Source organism: Chiloscyllium plagiosum, unplaced genomic scaffold (genome assembly GCF_037043375.1).
Source record: "Chiloscyllium plagiosum isolate Xiang-an unplaced genomic scaffold, Cpla_swu_hap1 HiC_scaffold_2, whole genome shotgun sequence".
Taxonomy (NCBI): domain Eukaryota; kingdom Metazoa; phylum Chordata; class Chondrichthyes; order Orectolobiformes; family Hemiscylliidae; genus Chiloscyllium; species Chiloscyllium plagiosum.
Window position 1 is genome coordinate 148,276,998 of NW_028270140.1, and position 22,942 is coordinate 148,299,939.

Below are 22,942 nucleotides of genomic sequence, written 5' to 3' on the forward strand. Positions count from 1 at the left end.
AGTCAGTAAAACTAGGATTATGTATATATTAAACTTTTATTTTAAAAAGAGAGGAATGCGTGGAGCTCAATTTACTGTAATGTGGTTGTAGATAAGTTGTGACCATCCAAAGAGGTCTGCCAGTCTGTGAAAGGCTGCTAGCTTACAACGTAGCAATTTCTCTCCTTTTTCATATGCAACGGATTCAGATCCTCGGAGATCATTCACAGGGGTAACCATTCCAAGACCTTAAAAAAACATACGTACACAATTAGCAGCACAGCAATGCATTAACAGTAGCATTCAGTTAAAGAAATTTATTCAGCAAAGAGGAAATAGATACTCATTTTAATTAGAAACTGCCATAAATGAAGAATTATTTTATAAATAAAGACTTCTGAAGAGTAGTAGAAATTAGATAGATTTGAGAATCAAGTATCATTAAAGCAGACAGAAAAGTGAGTTGAGACAACTAGATCAGTCATGACCTTATTGAAAGGTGGAACAGGCTCATAAGGCTGAAGGGTCTACTTTTCCTCCCAAGTCCTGTGTCTCTAGAACTGATTCAGCACTAGTCTACCAGATCAGAAACAATTGGCAGCAGGAATGAAGAAATATCACCATCTCCAAGTCACACATCAGATGATTTGGAAATATTTCAACATTTCATCATTGTCATTGGATCAAAGTTCTGGACTGCCTCATTTAACAGCTTTCAGAGTATACTTTCAATACTGCAGCTATTCAAAAACGGGGCAACATCGAAAGGGCAACAAATATCAATCTTGTCAGTGATGCTGTCATCCTAGATGCTCTTTGATGGCACTTTTTTTTTTTGCCAATTGTACATTTTAGAGGAGTTCTAAAAAAATCTTCAAGTTAACGCTCGATTGTGACAGAGCAGCGAGGAGAGGTGAGGTGAAGCGAGGGCTGCCAGGAAGGGTTGGTTTTCCTGCTTAAAAAGGGACTTACCTCGGGAGTCGGGCCTCCATTTTGACAGAGCGGCGAGGAGAGAAGGTGAGGTGAAGCGAGGACTGCTGGGAAGGTAAGGGCTTAATTTATGTTTGGGCAGTGGCTAAACCCAAGATACTACATGTGTAGTATCTCCCCCCCACCCAACCGGAAGAAAGACACTCTGTAAGGTAAGGCTTTTATTTCTTTCTTATCTTTTTTAATCTTCCTTTTTCATATATTTAAGTGCACTGTTTGGTTTTAGTTAGTTCGCATAAAGCTAAGCTTACAATGGCAGGGGACCTCAGACTCGTGGAATGTGCCTCTTGCTCGATGTGGGAGCTTAGGAACATGTTGGATGTTCCTGGCTCTTACACTTGCAAGAAGTGTGTCGAGCTGCAGCTCTTGGTTGACCGCATGACAGCTCTGGAGCTGCGGATGGACTCACTGTGGAGCATCCGCAAAGCTGAGTGGTAGTGGATAGCACGTTTAGTGAACTGGTCACACCGTAGGTTAGAATTCCTGAGGGAGACAGTGAATGGGTGACCAAAAGACAGAGAGTAGGAAGGCAGTGCAGGTGTCCCCTGCGGTCATCTCCCTCCAAAACAGGTATACCATTTGAATACTGATGGGGGGGAGATGGCTCACCAGGAGAGGGCAGCAGTTGTCAAGATCATGGCACCGTGGCGGGCACTGCTGTTCAGATGGGCAGGAAAAAGACTTGTAGGGCCATAGTCATAGGGGATTCTATTGAGAGGAGTAGGTAGGCGGTTCTGTGGCCGAAAACGGGACTCCCAGATGGTATGTTGTCTCCCAGGTGCTCAGGTCAGGGATGTCACCGATCGGCTGCAGCGCATTCTAAAAGGAGACGGTGAACAGCCAGTTGTCTTGGTGCATATAGGCACCAACGATAAGTAGAAAACAAGATGAGGTCCTGAAAGAAAAATTCAGGGAGCTAGGAGAAGTTAAAGAGGAGGACCTCAAAATGTAGTGATCTCGGGATTAGTACCAGAGCCATGTGCTAGCCAGCGTAGAAATGAAAAAAATAGGCAGGATGAACATGTGGCTTGAGAGATGATATAGGAGGGAGGAGTTCAGATTTGTTGGACATTGGGACCGGTTCTGGGGAAGGTGGGACTATTACAAAATGGACGGTCTACATCGGAACCAGGCCGGAACCAATGTCCTTGGGGGAGTTTTCGCTACTGCTGTTGGGGAAGTTTTAAAGTAATGTGGCAGGGGACTGGGAACCAGAAGAGAAAACAAGTAGGCAGCGAGGTGGAGACTGGAGACTGTAAGAATCATGAAGATAGCATTAATAAAAGGAAGAGCAGGCTGGGAGCAGATGAGTGCAAAAGAACTGATGGCCTGAAATGCATCTACTTTAATGCAAAGAATATAATGTGTAAGGCAGATTAACTTAGGGCTTGGATTGGTGCCTGGGAGTATGACATTATTGCAATCACAGAGACTTGGTTGAAGGAAGGGCATGATGATTGGCAACTGAATGTCCCAGGATATAGACCCTTCAGACAGGACAGGGAAGTGGAAGTAAAGGGGTGGGGGTATGGAGTTGCGTGGCTGGTCAGGGATGATATCACGGCTATGCTAAAGGAGGACACTATGGAGGTCTTGGGTAGTGAGGCATTATGAGTGGAGCTGAGAAATAAGAAAAGGGTGCAGTTACATAGTTGGGGCTGTATTACAGGACTCCCAACAGTGAGCATGAGATAAAACAACAAACAGGTAAGTAGATTATGGAACGATATAGAGGCAATAGAGTAGGGGTGATGGGAGATTTTAATTTTCCCAACATTGACTGGGATACACTTCGCGTCAGAGGTCTGGATGGGGTAGAATTTGTAAGAAGCGTCCAGGAGAGTTTTCTAGAGCAGTAGGTCAATAGCCAGATGAGGGAAGGGGCCATATTGGACCCGATACTGGGAAACGAGCCAGAACAGGTGGTAGACGTTGCGGTGGGGGATTTCTTTGGGAATACAATTCTGTAAGTTTTAGAATACTTGTAGATAGAGATCAGAGTGGTCCTAAGGGAAGAGTACTAAACTGAGCCAAGGCCAATTATATCAAAATTAGGCAGGAGCTCAGAAATATGGATTGGAAACAGCTATTTGAAGGGAAGTCCACAATTGATATGTGGGAGGCTTTCAAATATAGGCTAAAGATAGTGCAGGATAGGCATGTCCCACTAAAGGCAAAGGATAGGAAGGGCAAGATTCGTGAACCGTGGATGACAGGAGAAATTGTACAACTAGCCAGGAGGAAAAGGGAAGCGTACATAAGGTCTAGGCAGCTAAAAACAGAACGGGCCCTGGAGGAATAATCAGAAGAGTAGGACAAGTCTTAAACGAGGAATCAAGTAGGTTAAAAGAGGTCATGAAATAGCTTTAGCAAGCATAATTAAGGAGAATCCCAAAGCATTTTATTCTTATATCAAAAGCAAGTGGGTAACTAGAGAAAGGATTGGTCCACTAAAGGATAATGAAGAAAAGCTGTGTGTCGAACCTGAGAGAATGGGTGAGATTCTGAATGATTACTTTGCATCAGTGTTCAGAGGAGAGGAACATGATGAATCTTGAGATTAGACATAGAAGTTTGATTAGTCTGGATCACGTTGACATAAGTAGGGAAGATGTGTTGGGTAGGCTAGAGGTTATTAAGGTGGACAAATCCCTAGGACCAGATGGGATCTATCACAGGTTGCCGAGGGAGGTGAGAGAGGAAATAGCTGGGGCCCTGATAGATATCTTTGTGGCATCCTTAAATACAGGTGAAGTGCCAGACTGGAAGGTTGCTCATGTTGTCCCCCTGTACAAGAAGGGTAGTAGGGATATTCCGGGTAACTACAGACCAGTGAGCCTTATGTCAGTGGTGGGAAAGTTGCTGGAGAAGGTACTGAGGGATAGGATCTATTTATGTTTAGAAAAGAATGGGCTTATCAGTGATAGGCAACATGGTTTTGTGCGGGGGAGATCATGCCTTACCAACTTAATAGAGTTCTTTGAGGAAGTGACCAAGTTGATAGATGAAGGAAGGGCTGTTGATGTCATATATATGGACTTTAGTAAGGCGTTTGAGAAGATTCCCCATGGTAGACTAATGGAGAAAGTGAAGTCACATGGTGTGCAGGGTGTTCTAGCTAGGTGGATAAAGAACTGATTGAGCAACAGGAGACAGAGAGCAGTAGTAGGAGGGAGTTTCTTGAAATGGAGAAAGGTAACCAGTAGTGTTCCACAGGGGTCAGTGTTGGGGCCACTGTTGTTTGTAATATACATAAATGATCTGGAAGAGGGCACTGTTGGTATGATCAGCAAGTTTACAGATGACACAAAGATTGGTGGAGTAGCAGAAAGCATAAGGGACTGTCAGAGAATACAGGAGGATATAGATAGACTGGAGGAGTTGGGCAGAAAAGTGGCAGATGAATTTCAATCCAGACAAATGTGAGGTGATGCATTTAGGCAAGACTAATTCTACAGCAAATTATACAATGAACAGAAGAGCCTTGGGAAAAGTTGATGGGCAGAGAGATCTGGGAGTGCAGGTCCATTGTACCCTGAAGGTTGCTGTACAGGTGGATAGAGTGATCAAGAAGGCATATGCTTGCCTTCATTGGACGAGGTATTGAGTATAAGAGCTGGCAAGTCATGTTAAAATTGTACAAGACATTGGTTCAGCCGCATTTAGAATACTGTGTACTGTTCTGGTCGCCACATTACCAAAAAGGATGTGGACGCTTTGGAGAGGGTGCAGAGAAGGTTTATGGGGATGTTGCCTGGTATGGAAGGTGCTAGCTATGAAGAGGAGAGGTTGAGTAGGTTAGGTTTGTTTTCATTAGAAAAAAAAAAGATGGGGGGGGGGGGGGGGGGAGAAAAGAGGGGGGGTACCTTATTGAGATTTACAGAATCATGGAGGGTATAGACAGAGTGGATAGAGACAAGCTTTTTCCCCAGGGTGAAGAATTCAATAATATGGGGTCATGCTTTCAAGGTGAGTGGTGGAAAGTTTAAGAGGGAATACATGCGGCAAGTACTTCACAGAGGGTGGTGGGCATCTGGAACACATTGCCAACAGAGGTGGTAGAGGCAGGCACAGTAGATTCATTTAAGGTGCATCTGGACAGAAGCACGAGTAGATGGGGAGCAGAGGGATACAGATGCTTAGGAATTGACCGACAGGTTTAGACAGTACATTTGGATCGGCTCAGGCTTGGAGGGCCGAAGGGCCTGTTCCTGGGCTGTAAATTTTCTTTGTTCTTCTCAGCAATTGGGAGCCAGAGAATTGTACATTCCTTAAGGGCTTTTGCCTGAAATGTCGATTTTCCTGCTCCTCGGATGCTGCCTGACCTGCTGTGCTTTTCCAGCACCACTCTAATCTTTACTTTGAGCTCCAGCATCTGCAGTCCTCACTTTCACCTAATTGTACTTTCAAGCCCAACTACAAGATACAAACAAATATCAGGACTAATACTTTAATACAGTAATCTTTGAGACCTTATTGTTTGAATAAGATGTTAAAACAAATCTTCATCTGCCTGCTCAAGTATAACAGATCCAACAACACTTCTCCAATGGATATCAGGAGTTTTCTATGTCCTTGCCAACATGTCAAAACTGATTAATTGATTATTTATCTCAATCTGTGTACCTTTCTTTTAATATAAATTGTTTGTTGTATGGCCATTAACAGCAGCAACTATGTTGGCCCTCTGGAGAAATAAGAGCAGAAAAGAAACAGCCCAAGACAGACTTTTTGGTGTCTCTGAATAACCTGGAAAGAGAGCTTGCCTCTGTTAAATGTTAGAAATGAATGCTTTTGAGATCAACAAAGTCAAACTCTTGACCTTATTAGATAAAAATCAATCAATACACTGCAATCAGTGGCAGTGCGAAAGATAAAGCCACGGGTTTAATGGCTATCACTAGTGCTCTCCCATACTCCATTGTACTCAAATGATAATTTTTGCCGATGCTTGGTTTTACAAGTTACATATAATCATGCCACATGAAACTGTGCAAACAACAATCATACAGGACTAGAGACATTAACTTTAGTTCTCTCTCACAAATGCTACTAGACCTGAGTTTCTCCAGCACCATATTTTTATTTCTATGCTGTTATATTTTCTATTATACTGAACACTTGAAATTTTCTAACAAGCATTGAATCACCCAAACACCTTTTGAAAGAAGTTGAAATTTTAATCAAATTGTCTCACTTTTCAAAAACAGATTAAAACCTTTTAGACATATGGATGATTAATCCCTGATTATGCAGTAAGCCTCTAAGAGTTGTGGAGCTCAAATCTAAGATTTGAATACTGCTTGCTTTTCTGGGAGACTTTTTTGACCAGGATACAAGATAGTTCAACTTTCACTCCTAGCCTTTGTCTTCCATTCACACAGATATTCCCTGTATATCCTTCTCTACTTTAACAATATTTATGCTAGTGCTCCCAAATTTCCTTTCCTTATTCTTAATTTTGGAAGCTTGCCAACTTCCACAATTTGTTGAAATCAAAACTCACCAGGGTCTCAACTTTTTATAGATGTCAGAAATATGGAATATCTTTAGTTCTTTCAATTTCTCCTTCTATAACCTTAAAAAAACAAAGTTTGTGTACCTAAATCACAATTTTAGTGTATCTTCACTTTTATTATGTTTTAGTCTTTTTAAAGCTCTGCAGCATCCTTGACTATATGTTTCTCTTCACAAATATGCAATGGCAATATGGAAGTATGGCTCTCTGGAAATTATATTCAATTAACTTGTTAGAGGTCCATGATAAAGTAACAAGCAACATGGATAGGGAGAAACCTATAGATGTGATGAACTTGGATTTCCAAAAGGCATTTGACAAGGTAGCACATCAAATGTTATTAATCATAAGAATGTGTGCACACCATATCAGCATAAATGGAGAATTACTGATCTAACTAGAAGCAGTTGGGATTAATGGATCATTTTTTAGTTAGCAATATGTAACAAGCGTCACAGAAATCAGCACTACAGCTGCAACTCTTTACAACTGATATTGAAGGAAAGGACTGAATGTAAAGTTGCTAAATTTGCTAATGAGACAAAAGATAGACAGAAGAGAAAGTTGTGAAGCTGATACAATGAATCTATGAAAGAGATAAATGTGTGAGCAACAATTTGATAGAGCATAAAATGGTTAAAATATGAACTTGACCACTTTGGCAGGAAAAACAGAACACCAGAATATTACTTAAATGGAGAGAGACTGCATAGCTCTGCAGTAGAGATATTTAAGCACTGTTTGGGCATGAATCAAAGTTAGTATGCATGTACATCAAGGGATTAGGAAGGCAAATGAAATGTTTATTGCAAGGAGAGTGAAATATAAAAATAGTTAAGTTTTGCTACAGTTGTACAGTACATTGGTGAGTTTTGGTCTCCTCAATTAAGAAAAAAATTCAACATTGGAAGTGCAGAGAGGTTCACTCAACTTATTCCTAAAAGGCGAAAGGGGTGCCTATGAGAAAAGGCTAGACAGGTTGGAACTTTGAAGTTTGGAAGAATGACGGGTAATGCTCTTTTCTGGAAGAGACTAGAATTAAAAGAAAAAGATTTAAAATAAACTGTTCTTCTATGTAAGATGGCAATGAGGAGAAATTTTTCTGAGGCCTGTGCACCTGCGAAATTCTCTTCCCAGAGAATTGTGGAAGAAAAGTTACTGAATATTTTTAAAGGCTGAGTTGAACAGATATTTGACTGACAAAATAATAAAAAAAGGATATGTGGGATAGATTGGAAAGTAGTGGCCACAATCAAATGCACCAACTCAAACTTCAGCAAAATCAAATTGCTGGAGAAACTTAGAATATAGAACAATACAGCACAGAACAGGCCCTTCGGCCCACTTCAAAGTTCCAACCTGTCTAGCCTTTTCTCATAGGCACCCCTTTCGCCTTTTAGGAATAAGTTGAGTGAACCTCTCTGCACTTCCAATGTTGAATTTTTTCTTAATTGAGGAGACCAAAACTCACCAATGTACTGTACAACTGTAGCAAAACTTAACTATTTTTATATTTCACTCTCCTTGCAATAAACATTTCATTGTTGTGCCGAACATTTGTCCTAGCTTAAGCATCCATCCATGTACCTATCCAATTGCCACTTAAAGGTCACCAAAGATTCTGACTCTACCACTCCCACAGGCAGTGCATTCCATGCCCCCACCACTTTCTGGATAAAGAACCCACCGCTGACATCTCCCCTATACCTTCCACCCTTCACCTTAAATTTATGTCCCCTTGTAACACTCTGTTGTACATGGGGAAAAAGTTTCTGACTGTCTATTCTATCTATTCCTCTGATCATCTTATAAACCTCTATCAAGTCACCCCTCATCCTTCGCCGTTCCAACGAGAAAAGGCCTAGCACTCTCAACCTATCCTCGTACGACCTATTCTCCATTCCAGGCAACATCCTGGTAAATCTTCTCTGCACCCTCTCCAAAGCTTCCATATCTTTCCTAAAGTGAGGCGACGAGAACTGCACACAGTACTCCAAACGTGGCCTAACCAAAGTCCTGTACAGTTGCAACATCACTTCACGACTCTTGAATTCAATCCCTCTGCTAATGAACGCTAATACACCATAGGCCTTCTTACAAGCTCTATCCACCTGAGTGGTAACTTTCAAAGATCTATGAACATAGACCCCAAGATCCCTCTGTTTCTCCACCTCACTAAGAACCCTACCATTAACCCTGTATTCCACATTCTTATTTGTCTTTCCAAAATGGACAACCTCACTTGGCAGGGTTGAACTCCATCTGCCACTCCTCAGCCCAGCTCTGCATCATATCTAAGTCCCTTTGCAGCCGACAACAGCCCTCCTCACTATCCACAACTCCACCAATCTTCGTATCATCTATCAACTTAGCTGGTCTGGCAACATTGGAGAGAAAGCGGTTCAGAAACATGAATTCTGCTTTCTCTCCACAGATGCTCTCAGACTGCTGCGTTTCTCCAGCAACTTTTGCTTTTGTTTCAGACTTTCAACAGCTGCAGATCTTTCTTTTCCTCTTCAAATTGCAAAGTAAACTTGATAGGCCAAATGGTCTACTTCTGCACCTAATCTATATGTTCATATGCATGTTCTTTTACATTGTCCCCAGCAATGCATTTCACCAAATTTCTAATGGAAAGGTAATGTCAGTTTTCCCTACTGATCCACCTTCTCACAACACAAAGCCCAACGTCTCTCCACTCCCATTATACAAAGCCTGACTTCTCTGCTACCTAAAGTAGCAGATGATATCCTTGTGAGATTCTCACTTCACTGTCCCAGGTATCAACTGATGATTGGTTACTGAAGGCCATCAGATTCAGTCTTCAATTGACTTATTAAGTGTAGTATTAGAGTGGTGCTGGAGAAGCACAGCAGGTCAGGCAGAATCCAATAAGCAGGGGGAGAAAAAAAAACAGCACTTTATCAGGAATGCCTCAGGGATGGAGAGATAAATGGGAGGGGATGGGGTTGGGGAATAGGTAGCTGAGTGCGCAATAGGTTGATGGAGGTGGGGCTATAGGTGATAGATGGGAAGGAAGATTGGCAGGTGAGACAGGTCAGGAGGACAGTGCTGAGCTGGACTTCACCAGTGTCCTCAATTCCCCTCCCCCCACTTTACCCCAGTTCCAACCTTCCAGCTCAGCACTCCTCCTGACCTGTCCCACCTACCTTCCTTCCCATCTATCCGCTCCACCCTCCTGTCTGACCTATCACCTTTACCCCTTCCTCCATCCACCTGTTGCACTCTCAGCTACCTTCTCCCCAGCCCCACCACCTCCCATTTATCTCTCCATCCCAGAGTGTCTTAGCCTCATTCCTGATGAAGGGCTTTTGTCCAGAACGTCAATTTTTCCTGCTCCTCGGATGCTGCCTGACCTGCTATGCTTTTCCAGCACCACTCTAATCTTGACTCTAATCTCCAGCATCTGCAGTACCCACTTCCATCTTTACTATGTGTAGGACTAAGTAGTGAATAAAAGCAATTAGGCAGTATTTGATTATTGAAAAAAATTAACCAAATGCTCATAGTAGGGCATTATACTCATCTGGAGTGTTCTCTGTAAATAGAGCTTTCAAACCCACAAACTAAATTACTTAACACTACTTTCCAGGAAGAACAGGATCTTTTTCTTTAAGATGAGCACTGACGTAGATGGATAACTGTACAGGTTTGGAGTGTTTCGTAAAGATTGCATTAAAACTTTGTAAGTGCCAGCAAATCTGATTGTTGGCAGATAATACAAAGGCAGCACTTGGGAAGATCAGATCTGTGATTTACAACTCAACAGTAAATAGAGAACTCAATTATCAGAAGTAACTCCGTCTCAGTGGTTTAATAGAAAACTTCACACCACAGAATAACTGTACTTACTCATGTTCAATGCAGCCATTCCACCCTGTGGTGCAGCAGGGTACATACTAGGTACATTTGTTGTCATGAAATCTGCAATCTGCTGTAATGCAAGTAGACTAGTAGGATTTTTTCCTTTCTTGAGTTGTTCCTGAATCATTGATTCCAATTCTTCACAAAAAGCCTAGAAATGAACAGATTTTTTTTCAGATGTTATGGTAACAATTAAGATAATACTTTTTATTGTCATGGTTTTGTTTTGAATATTCACTTAACATTTGTTGCCCATCTTTAGCTGCCCTTGAAGTGGTGGTGGCAAGCTTTCTTCTTGAACCACTGCAGTCCATGTGTTGTAGGTAGACTCAATGCCCTCAAGGAAGAAATTCGAGGATTTGGCCCAGGAATAACAATATACTTCTAAGTCACACTGATGAGTGACTTGGAGGGGAGCTTGTATACGGTGTGCCTATTTATGTGCTGCTCTTGCCCTTCTAGATGAAAGTTATCATGGGTTTGGAAGGTGCTGTTGAAGGAGTCTTGTAGATATTCTACGGCTGAGTATTGGTAGAGATGATGGTGGATGCAGTGCCAAGCAAGTGAACTGCTTTGCATTGGACTGGCTCTGAATGGTCAAGCTTCTTGAGAATCTTTGGAGCTGCATTTGTCCAAGCAAGTAGGGAGCATTCCATCACACTCCTCACTTGAACCTTGTAGATAGTAGACAGGCTTTGGGAAGTCAGAAGGTGAGTTGCTCACTGTTGAATCCTAGCCTTTGACCTGCTCTTCAGTTCATTGTATTTGCAATGGTTAATCCAGTTCAGCGTGTGGTGCTGGAAAAGCATAGCAGATCAGGCAGCATCTGAGGAGCAGGAGAGTAGACGTTTCAGGCAAAAGCCCTTCATCAGTCCTCACCTTTGCCTAATCCAGTTCAGTTTCTAGTCAATGGTAACCCTCAATGTTGAGTGTTAGTTGGGCAGTGATGTCAATGCCATTGAATGTCAAGGGACAATGGTTAGATTGCTTCTTACTGGAGGGGTTATACTATTTTTCCAACAGTTTAATATGCCCAAGGATTGGAAACAGTTTAAGGTTTAGGAAAGTAGGACAAGAGATTTTAAAAAAGGGGGTAAACAGCAGAATAAAGCTGTAAAAGCTTCTACCCAAGCAACTTCCTGTCATCAGGTCGAATATCAACAAGAAAATTTCCCAGTCGCAACATACTGCCGCCTTAAGCTATGAGTCAGTTCACCTACACATTGAGCACCAACTGGGGGAAGCACTGAGAGCAACAAGGGTGAATACATTGGGTGGGGCCTTTTTTGCAACTATTTGTTAATGAGACATGGGCATTACTGATTAGGGATGGTGGCCCAATGGTCCCGGAGAAGGTAATAAGTTGCCTTCTTGAAATTGCTGTGGTCCTTGGGGTGTAGACACATACACAAGGCTGTTGGAAAGTGAATTCTAGAATTTTGATCTAGCAGCAGTGAAGAAAGAGTGATATAGATCCAAGTCAGGTTATTGTACAACTTAGAAGTAATTTGCCAACTTTAAGTACAGATAGTCATGAATTTTAAAATTTTTAGCTACTGAATTTCTGCCTTTTACACTAGGGACTGCTAGCATCTTCCTTGGGTAAAGACAAAGGCACCTCCCATGCACAAGTTCCCTTTTTGGCCCATTCATCCTTTCATTGCCATGGCTGCTTATGCATATTTACTCTTTTCTTCTCATGTTCGCTTTTTAAATTTAACCTGATTTTCTAAACCAACCTGTTCAGAGTCAGAGTGGTGCTGGAAAAGCACAGCAAGTCAGGCAGCATCAGAGGAGCAGGAAAATCAATGTTTCGGGGAGGAGCCGATGAAGGGCTCCTGCCCGAAACATTGATTTTCCTGCTCCTCGGATGCTGCCTGACCTGTTCTTTTCCAGCACCATTAATCTTGACTCTGATCTCCAGCATCTGCAGTCCTCACTTTTGTCCTGTTCAGAGTCACAGTCAGAGATGTACAGAACGGAAACAGACCCTTCAGTCCAACTTGTCTATGCCGACCAGATATCCTAAATTAATCTTGTCCCATTTGCCAGCACTTGGCCCATATACCTCTAAGGTCTGCCTGTTCATATACCCATCCACATGCCTTTTAAATGTTGCAATTGTACCAGCCTCCACCACTTCCACTGGCAGCTCATTCCACACATGCACCACCCTCTGAAGTTGACTCTTCGGTCTCTTTTATATCTTTCCCCCCTCACCCTAAACCTATGCCCTCTAGTTCTGGACTCCCCCATCCCAGGGAAAAGACGTTCTCTATGTACCCTATCCATGCCCCTCAATTTTGTAAACCTCTATAAGGTCACCCCTCAGCCTCAGACGCTCCAGGGAAAACAGCCCCAGCCTGTTCAGTCTCTCCCTATAGCTCAAATCCTCCAACCCTGGCAACATCCTTGTAAATCTTTTCTGATAGGAGACCAGAATTGCACACACTATTCCAAATGCGGTCTAACCAATGTCCTGTACACAACCTCCCAACTCCTATACTCAATGCTTTGACCAATAAAGCAAAGCATACCAAATGCCTTCTTCACTATCCTATCTACCTGCAACTCTACTTTTAAGGAAGTATGAACCTGCACGCCAAGGTCTTTGTTCAGCAACACACCCCAGGACCTTACCATTAAGTGTACAATTCCTGCTCGGATTTGCCTTTCCAAAATGCAACACTTCATATTTATTAATTTGAACTCCATCTGCCACATCTCGGCCCATTGGCCCATCTGATCAAGATCCCATTGTATTCTGAGGTAACATTCTTCACTGTCCACTACAACTGCACCCCCCCCCCCACCCCCAATATGTGCAATACCATCGCTGAACAGTTTGATTAGAAAATGTCTGAATCACGTATGAAAAAGTGAAATCAGGAAACAAACTTTTTGTGTAAAACAGCGAATGAGTATGGACAGAGGATATAGAACTGACATGAAGATATAAGACAGAGGGTGGTAGTGGAGGGTTGCCTTCCAGACTAAAGGCCTGTGACCAGTGGTGTGCCACAAGGACTGGTGCAGGTCCACTGCTTTTCATCATTTGTACAAATGATTTGGATGTTAACATAGGAGGTAAAGTTAGTATGTTTGCAGATGACACCAAAATTGGAGGTGCAGTGGACAGCGAAGAAGGTTACCTCAGGAGTACAACAGGATGATGATCAGATGGGCCAGTGGGCTGAGGAATGGCAGATGGAGTTTAATTTAGATAAATGAGAGGTGCTGCATTTTGGAAAAGCAAATCAGAGCAGAATTATACACTTAATGGTAAGATCCTGAGATGTGGTGCTGAACAAAGAGACCTTGGAGTGCAGGTTCATACTTCCTTGAAGTAGAGTCGCAGATCGATAGGATAGCGAAGGCGGCAATTGGTATGTTTTCCTTTATTGGTCAGAGCATTGAGTATAGAGGTTGGGAGATCATGTTGCGGCTGTACAGGACATTGGTTAGGGCACTTTCGGAATATTGTGTTCAATTCTGGTCTCCTTCCTATCGGAAGGATGTTGTGAAACTAGAAAAGGTTCAGAAAAGATTTACAAGAATGTTGCCAGAGTTTGAGCACTTGAGTCATAGGGAGAGGCTGAATAGGCTGGGGCTGCTTTCCCTGGGGCGCCAGAGAGCAAGGGGGTGACCTCATAGACGTTTATGAAATCATGAGGGGCATAGATGGGAGAAATAGACAAGGTAATTTCCCTGGGATGTGGGAGTCCAGAACTAGAGGGTATAGGTTTAGGGTGAGAGGGAAAAAAATTTAATAGGGACCTAAGGGGCAACGTTTCTCACAAAGGGTGGTGAGTGTATGGAATGAGCTGCCAGATGAAATGGTTGAGGCTGGTACAGTTACAACATTTAAAAGGCATGTGGATGGATATATGAATAGGAAAGGTTTAGAGGGATGTGGGCCAAGTGCTGGCAAATGAGTTGAGATTAGGTTAGGATATCTGGTCAGCATGGATGAGTTGGACCGAAGGGTCCGTTTCCATGTTGTACACCTCTTTGACCTCCAACTTTGGTGCCACCTGCAAACTTACTAATTATACCTGGATGTTATTACACACCTCCAGAGTAGATGGGTCTTGAACCCAGGCCTCTGGTCCAGGGGTAGAGACACTACCAGAAGTGCCAAAGAGTCTTGGAAGTGTAGGTAAGAATGAACATTTTTCGAGAAGCCAAATTGTAGAGGATGGTTTTGATCTATTGACATCTAGGTATAAGATCAGCACACTTCCATTGCACCACTCTGCACTGTCTGACCTTCCTATATCCTGATTCTCACTTGCGTTTTCTACCTAACTTTTTTTTCTTCTGAATCATCATTCCTGCTCAGGGAGCTCTAGATTTCATTACCCTTTTCCCTTTGGAGGGAATATACCATGACCATACCAGAACACACACTTCTCTGGAGGTAGCTCATTGTTCAACTACCTTTTCTGCCAACCTTTGAATTCAATTCATTTGACACAGGTTCATTCTTAATACAGAGAAGTTGGCTTTTCAAAATTAATTTTTATTCTGGAATTGTTCATTACCTTTTTCCTCAGTCAACTTAAACCTCTGGTACAGTGATTACTACCTTCTAAGTATTCTCCCATTGATACTTGGTTCACCTCATTTCCAAGAACAGGTCTGGTAGCACCTCCTTTCTGGTTGGTTAGGAAACATATAGATCACATCTAAATTAAACTCCATCTGCCACATCTCAGCCCGATGCCCTGGTAGACCTCGGTAGAGGTGGTATACATGGACTTCAGTAAAGCATTTGACAAGGTTCCTCATGGGAAGCTGGTTAGCAAGGTTAGATCTCTCAGAATACAGGAAGAACTAGCCATTTGGATACAGAACTGGCTCCAAGGTAGAAGCCAGAAGGTGGTGATGAAGGGTTGTTTTTCAGAATGGAGGCCCGTGACCAGTGAAGTGCCACAAGGATCGGTGCTGGGTCCACCACTTTTCGGCATTTATATAAAATGACTTGGATGCGAATGTAGGAGGTATAGTTAGTAAGTTTGCCGATGACACCAAAATTGGAGGTGTAGTGGACAGCCAACAAGGATACCTCAGAGTACAATGGGATCTTGTTCAGATGGGTCAATGGGGTGAGGAGTGGCAGATGGAGTTTAAATTTAGATAAATGTGAGGTGCTGCATTTTGGAAAAGCAAATCAAAGCAGGACTTATACACTTAATGGTACGGTCCTAGGGAGTGTTGCTGAACAAAGAGACCTTGGAGTACAGATTCGTAGTTCTTTGAAGTAGAGTCACAGGTAGATAGGATAATGAAGGCAGCGTTTGGTATGCTTTTCTTTATTGGACAGAGTATTGAGTATAGGATTTGGGAAGTCATGCTGCGGCTGTACAGGACATTGATTTGGCCACTTTTGGAATACTGCAGGCAATTCTGGTCTCCTTCCTAACGGAAGGATGTTGTGAAACCTGAAAGGATTCAGGAAAGATTTACAAGGATATTGTCAGTGTTAGAGGATTTGAGTCATAGGGAGATGCTGAATAGGTTGGGGCTGTTTTCCCTGGAGGGCCGGAGGCCGAGAAGTGACCTTATAGAGACTCATGGACAGGATAGTCAAAACCCACAACCACAATCTTCTAGAAGGAAAAGGGCAGCAAATACTACTGTTTGCAAGTTTCTCTTCTAGCCGACTTAAAACACCACATGTTCTCAACCTTGCTGCTTAAAAGCTGTTGCCAAAAAGAGATATTTTGCGGATTCTGGTATACATACATTAACAAACAAATTTGGAAGGAAAAGGAGGCCCTTAAAGTAGGTAAAGTAGTTAAGATAGCATATGGCTTTATTTGCTGAGGAATTGATATCTTGGAAGGATCAAATGAGGTTTCATAGGTGGAACTTAGAAAAAACTTTAGCATGCAGATAACAACATAATGTCACCTTTGCCAGAAGAGAATAGTCTATCGGAAGGAACTTGTGAAACTTGAAAGGGTTAAGAAAAGATTTACAAGGATGTTGCCAGGGTTGGAGAATTTGTGCTATCGGGAAAGATTGAATAGGCTAAGGCTGTTTTCCCTGGAGCATCGGAGACTGAGGGGTGACCTTGTAGAGGTTTAGAAAATAATGAGGGGCATGGATAGGATAAATAGACAAGGTCTTTTTCCTGGGGTGGGGGAGTCCATAACTAGAGATTGTAGGTGTATGGTGAGGGGGGAAAAGATATAAAAAGGGACCTAAGGGCAATGTTTTCTCACAGAGGGTGGAATGGGCTACCAGAGGAAGTGGAGGAGGCTGGTACAATTACAGCATTTAATAGGCATCTGGAAGGGGATATGGATAGGAAGGGTTTAGAGGGATATGAGCCAAGTGCTAGCAAATGGGACTAGATTAGATTAGGATATCTGGTTAGCACGGAGGAGTTGAACTGAAGGGTTGGTTTCCATGCTGTACATCTCTACGACTATGACTCTGCATTTCTGTAGATAATTGTCTCGAGTTCACTCGAGGAACTCTTGTCCTTTATTGGTCCTTACTCTATTACTATTCGGATCTATATTCGGAAATTGAGGTCTCCCATTATAAGTCTTCATAAATTATGTGCCCTTCTGCAATTTCCCTTAGAATTTGTTCATCCACATTCTTCCAATGAGTTGGTCCTCTATCAATTATATCAAACTATGTCATCATTACTCAGTTAATCCTTCACTGGAGTTAAATTGATTTTGTCCTTGTATTTGGGATATCCTCTTTTCCCGGTATTGCAACACATTTTCAATCAAACCTCTCCCTGCAACAGTGCCCCACTCGCCCCCCACCCCCCCTCCCCTCCCGCCCCCAACCACCACACATCCTGCACCCTACCACACTCCCCTAAAACATAGCAACTTAAAACAAGGACTTATTGTCCAGAAATACTTTCCTGGAATAAACCCTTCACATTTGACCACGATGTATTTAAAAATATTGAGCAAAGTGAGTTACCTCAGTAAAATTACCAGTCTGACATTCCAGAGGCTAATTGAAATTCTACACCATGAAAATAGTTTGGAAAAATATTCAACAGCATTCAAATTGGATAAGCATCCATATATAACATGAAAAAGTAATCAAAACCAAAATGCTAAAGCCAGAATACAAATTTCATCATGAACTGAAATGAGTAAATAAATGTTTCAGCATTCTCATTATGAAGCTGAGGCCTTTAGGTAGATATGCACTTGAAATTTACAATGGCATTCGCCTTAAAGAAAGTTTCCTCCTCAAACTGCAATCCTGTCAACCAATTATTGAAAATATGCCAAGTCAGAATTCAGCAAAAATTAAAATACACCAAAGAAAACTGTATGGGGTATAATGATAGATCCAAGCAAGGTTTTACTTTTCAATTTGTACAAATTTAAAGCAATGAATTATGCCATGTCCGTGAGAGGAGGAGAAATAGCCTGAATGGAACTGATCCCAGTTCATTCTGGCCAAATGTTATCCAATCATATTAAAATCAGCATTCCTAGAGAGAGAATTTTAAATTTAATACCCGTCTTATCCTTTTCCATATCAATCTTCAATCCACTGAAGTTAGGATCGCAAAATGCTCCCCCATTGTTACATCAACAACATGCCCAGCTTTATTACCTTGAAGACCAGGACTGTCTCTTTTCTTATTGGGTCTTCTACATACTGCCTCAAAAAGTTGCCCTGGATGCTTAAGAATTCTGGTATCTCCAAAGTTTCACACATCAGTAATTCCAGTTAATAGGCAGTTGCATTCCTGTGTAATCCCCCGCTACACAAATTGCATAATACAAACATTGAAAGTGCTGGCGATCTAATTGCGATATAACCAACACACACTTTAAAAGTTTGCACTTTACAGTGTTCCCTATTCACGTTACAGCCAATTCGTGTTCACCAAAGATGCATTATAGCAGAACTGCCTGTACTGGGGGAGTTAAACTTCCCTACTATCATAACCCTATTAATTTTCACTTCCCTGAAATTTGCTTATATTTCCTAGTTATTTATCTGCATCAGAATCTATTGGTAATAAATAGTTGTTGTCAAGGTAAAAACAACATTGCTTGGGTAACTTGAGTTTATCACCGGGTAAATTAGGAACTTTACATACTTTGATGAAATGTATAAGTTTTGTGACAACCATAGGAATAGCAGGGCTTGATTTCCAGCAAGCTACCCCAGTGAGTTGAACACATCAAGCGCACTAAACAACAGGCAAGTATAAAGAGAAGAAAGCATCTATACAGACAGAAGGAATAGGGATTTTTAAAAAAAATTAAACATTGTTATAGTCTTTACGGTATTAGGCATTAAACCAGAGGTCACATTTCATTAGACTTCATTCCAGCCTTGGTTCAAACACAAACAAAAGAGCTGAACTCCTGGGAAGGTGACAGTGATGCCCTTGACATCAAAGAAACATAATTAAACAAAAATAATGGGAATGAAAAGGGATCGGTCTCTGCTGCTTGCAGTCATATACAGCACAAAGGAGGATGGCTGCAGTTGTCGAAAGTCATATCAATTCAGGGATTTCTTTGAAGGAACTCCTCAGGATGTAGTGTCCTTTGGAGATACCAGAATTCTTAAAATGCATCCAAGGCAACTTTTTGAGGCAGTATGTAGAAGACCCAATAAGAAAAGAGACAGTCTTGGACTTAGCTAAGCTAACAAAGCTGGGCATGTTGTTGATGTAACAATGGGGGAGCATTTTGCAATCATAACTCCATTAGATTGAAGATTGATATTCAGATATTCAATGATCTTCCATCCACCACAAGGTCAAAGGGGTGGATGATAATGCAATGTTCAGCAACAGTCTCAATACTGAAAAAGTCCATGGCAATATATAGCGGGATCTGGACAAAGTCTGGGCTAACAAATGGCAAGTAATATTTATGCCTCACAAATGCCAGACAATGGTCAACAAGAGAATGTAATCATTGCTTGATGACATTCAATGGTATTACTATCACTATAAACCCTGCTAAAAACATCAAGAGTCACCATTGATCAAAAATTGAATTGGGTTAGCCATATAAATGTTGTGACTACAAGTGCAGTTCTGAGGCTAGGAGGCACTGTGGTATAGTGCTAATACCATGAGATTAATAATCCAAGGGTACATAATATTCTGGGGATATGGGTTTGAATTCCATTGGGGGTTACAAAAAAAAAGACTCCAGACCCATAGAAACATACTTGACTCTTAACTGCCCTCTGAAATAGCCCAGTAAGCCACTCAGTTCAAGGTCAATAAGAGATAGGTTATAAATGCAGGTCCAACCAATATTCCACACATTCTATGAATGAATAAAAAACCCTCACCTCCTGAATCCTTGAAGTCTGTCTGCCACCAACACAAGTCAAGATGTACGATGGAATATTCGCCACTTGCCTGGAAGAGTGCAGCTCTGACAACACTCAAACAGCTTGACACCAAAGCAGCCTGCTTGATTGGCACCACATCCACAAACATTCACTCCCTCCACCAATAAAGCAGAGTAACATCAGTGTGTACCATCTACAAGATACACTTCAGGAATTCACTAAGGTACATGGACAGGATAGTCAAAATCCACAAGCACAATCTTCTAGAAGAAAAACGGCAGCAAATATATGGGAATACTACAGTTTGCAAGTTCCTCTTCTGGCTGTCTTAAAACACCATGTTCTCATCCTTGCTGCTTAAAAGCTGTTGCCTGAAAGAGATTTTTTGTGGATTCTGGTATACATATATAAATAAATTTGGAAGGAAAAGGAGGCCCTTAAGGTGGATGGCCAGGTAGGTAAAGTAGTTAAGATAGTATATGGGACACTGCCTTTATTAGCTGAAGAATTGATATCTTGGAAGGGTCAAATGAGGCTTTATGGGTCGAACTTAGAAATAAAAACTTTAGCATGAGGTCAACTGTTAGGTTGTATGGCAGGTGTGCCTTTCTATGGATTGCCATCCTGGTGCGGCGGAGAGGCTTGTGTTCGGTTGATCCCAAAAGCAATGCCATCAGAAGTTCTCAATTCTAGGCAGAACTATAACAATAAGGTTGGAGGGGAGGAACCAGACAAAGCGCTGTTCAAGACAAGTCCTCAATGATAATCCAGATAGATGATTTTTCTACAATATCCCCAGTCATCACAATTTCCTTGCCACAAACAGAATCTACCTTTGGTTAAGGACCATGTGTCTGCTAATGTGTAACAGCATTACCGCATCAAAAATTGTGCTGCACAAAATGTCTAGCTAGAGAAATTCAACCCTTCCCCCGCCCCCAGCTTTGTCAGAACAGAATAGTCTATCAGAAGGATGTTGTGAAATTTGAATGGGTTCAGAAAAGATTTACAACAATGCTGCCAGGGTTGGAGGTTTTGAGGGTTAGGGAGAGGTTGAATAGGCTAGAGAGTGTTTTCCCTGGAGCGTCAGAGGCTGAGGGATGATCTTACAGGAGGTTTAGAAAATCATGAGGGGCATGGATAGGATAAATAGACAAGGTCTTTTCCCTGGGGTCGGGGAGTCCAGAACAAGGCGGCATAGGTTTAGGGTGAGAGGGGAAAGATATAAAAGGGACCAAAGAGGCAACTTTTTCATGCAGAGGGTGGTACGTGTATGGAATGAACTGCCAGAGGAAGTGGTGGAGGCTAGTACGATTGCAACGTTTAAAAGGCATTTGGATGGGTATATGAATAGGAAGGGTTTGGAGGGATATGGGCCAGATGCTGGCAGGTGGGACTAGATTGGGTTGGCATCTCTGGTCAGCATGGAAGAGTTGGATCGAAGGGTCTGTTTCCGTGCTGTACATCTCTATGACTTTATGAATCTATAATGCCTTTGCAGAAGTATACTGAAGGATCGGTCTCAGCCTCAACCTCAAGACGATTCAAATCCCTTTACCAACCGGTCCCAAGGCATGTTTCAGCCCATTCCTCCATTAAGATCCAATGGAAAAATCCTCTCAAACATAGAACATTTTTCTTACCTCTCATCTAAGGCTGACATCCATATGAAGATTCAACATTGCATCCAATCTGAGAGTTCTGCCTTCAGACACCCAAGGATGGGAGCCTTCAACAACCATAACATTCATGCTAATACAAAGCAGCTGTCTTCCAACTCTATATGGCTCTGAAACCTGGACTACATATAGATTCCACGCCAAGATCCTTAAATACCACAAGCAATGCTGTTCGATACAGATTCTCTGCATCAGTTGGAAGACAGGCATACCAACATCAGCATTCTTGAGGCAGCTAACAGAACCAGCATCAAGGCCATGATCATCTGAAACCACTAGGCCAGCCACATGTTTAGGATGCCAGAGTTCCACCTGCCAAAGCAAATCTTCATTGCCCAACTCAAGGAAGGCAATTGAAAGAAAGGACGACAATGGAAGCATTTGAAAGATACTCCAAAGGCTTTCTTCAAGAAATGCAACAGATGTTAACGCATGGGAGACACTTGTTCAGAAGAAATCAACTTGAAGGAAACTCCTGCATGAAGGGACACAATTCTTTGAGAACACCCATCAGCGCGAGGTGTGAATGGAGATGCAGCTCTAGGATCAGAGTCATCAGCCACACAAGAACCATACAACCCATGACCAGTGACAAGAATTTTCTAGATGGGTAATCATAACTCATTAGCGAATGATTGCTGAAGATGACAGCACAAGGTGTGCAAATAAACAGTAGGGAATTATATTAGGCAATGTCAACTTCTCCAAGATTAATTGGGACAATCACAGCATAAAGAATTTAAAGGGAGCAAATTTCTGAACTATATTCAGAACTGCATTTTATTTAAACACGTAGAAGGTTCTACAGTGGGCAGTGCATTGCTGGACCTAATTTTGGGGGCGAACAAACCCAGATAGGGGTAAGAGGTGGCAGCATTTTAAGTGACAGCACCATGGTTGGCAAAATAAGGTTTGGATTGGGATTGACAAATTTTATTAGAATAAAGCAGAATAATCTGGCCAGAGTAGACTTGGAAAAACTAGAACAGTGGGAGGTATTCAAACTGGAAATGGGGACAGAGTACAAGCCCAACAGGTTTCCTTAGTTTGAGCACCAAGCTCGGAGTGCTGCATGCGTAGGAATATTCAGGAATGGATAAAAGGAAAGAAAGGGAGTGTAGAACCGGTATAAAGACAGCAAATTAACAGGGGGCCTAGTGGAGTACAGAAATCACAGTGTTTGGGGGGGGGGGGGGGGGGGGTCTCTTATGAATGTAATTAGGGGAGTGAAGAGGGGTTACAAAACAAACATAGGGTTCTCCCTAATTTTGCTGACCAAAGATCTCCACAGGACCCTCGATTATCTGAATATCAGATTCGCTGAAGGTGATCTCAAGGTCCCGATAGAAACATTACATCAAAGAGCTGATCCTGATCACGTCTTTTGTTTACAGGTATAATGATTAAAAACTAACTTGGCTCACTGAAATGCTGCCGAGGACAGTCCTGGACAGTCGAGGCACCGTCTCGAAATGACTAACCTCCTGTCCCCCCTCTTTTCCCCCCCACCCACACTTTCCCTGGAGTTGTACACAGGAGTGAACCCCAAACCCCACTTTCCCAGTTAATC

General features: G+C 42.2%; 1 protein-coding gene across 10 annotated transcripts in view; it reads right to left on the reverse strand.

The window, feature by feature from the left end:
• The window catches only part of add1 (adducin 1 (alpha)), a 180,474-nt gene that overhangs the window by 91,042 nt on the left and 66,490 nt on the right, over window positions 1-22,942 (reverse strand). For all 10 annotated transcript variants that reach the window (XM_087974379.1, XM_087974393.1, XM_087974397.1 and 7 more), the window contains 2 exons: window positions 10,361-10,523; window positions 76-227 (listed from right to left, as the gene is read on the reverse strand). In XM_087974379.1, coding sequence (XP_087830505.1) covers window positions 76-227; window positions 10,361-10,523 — 315 coding nt within the window. The remainder of the gene's footprint in view (window positions 1-75; window positions 228-10,360; window positions 10,524-22,942) is intronic.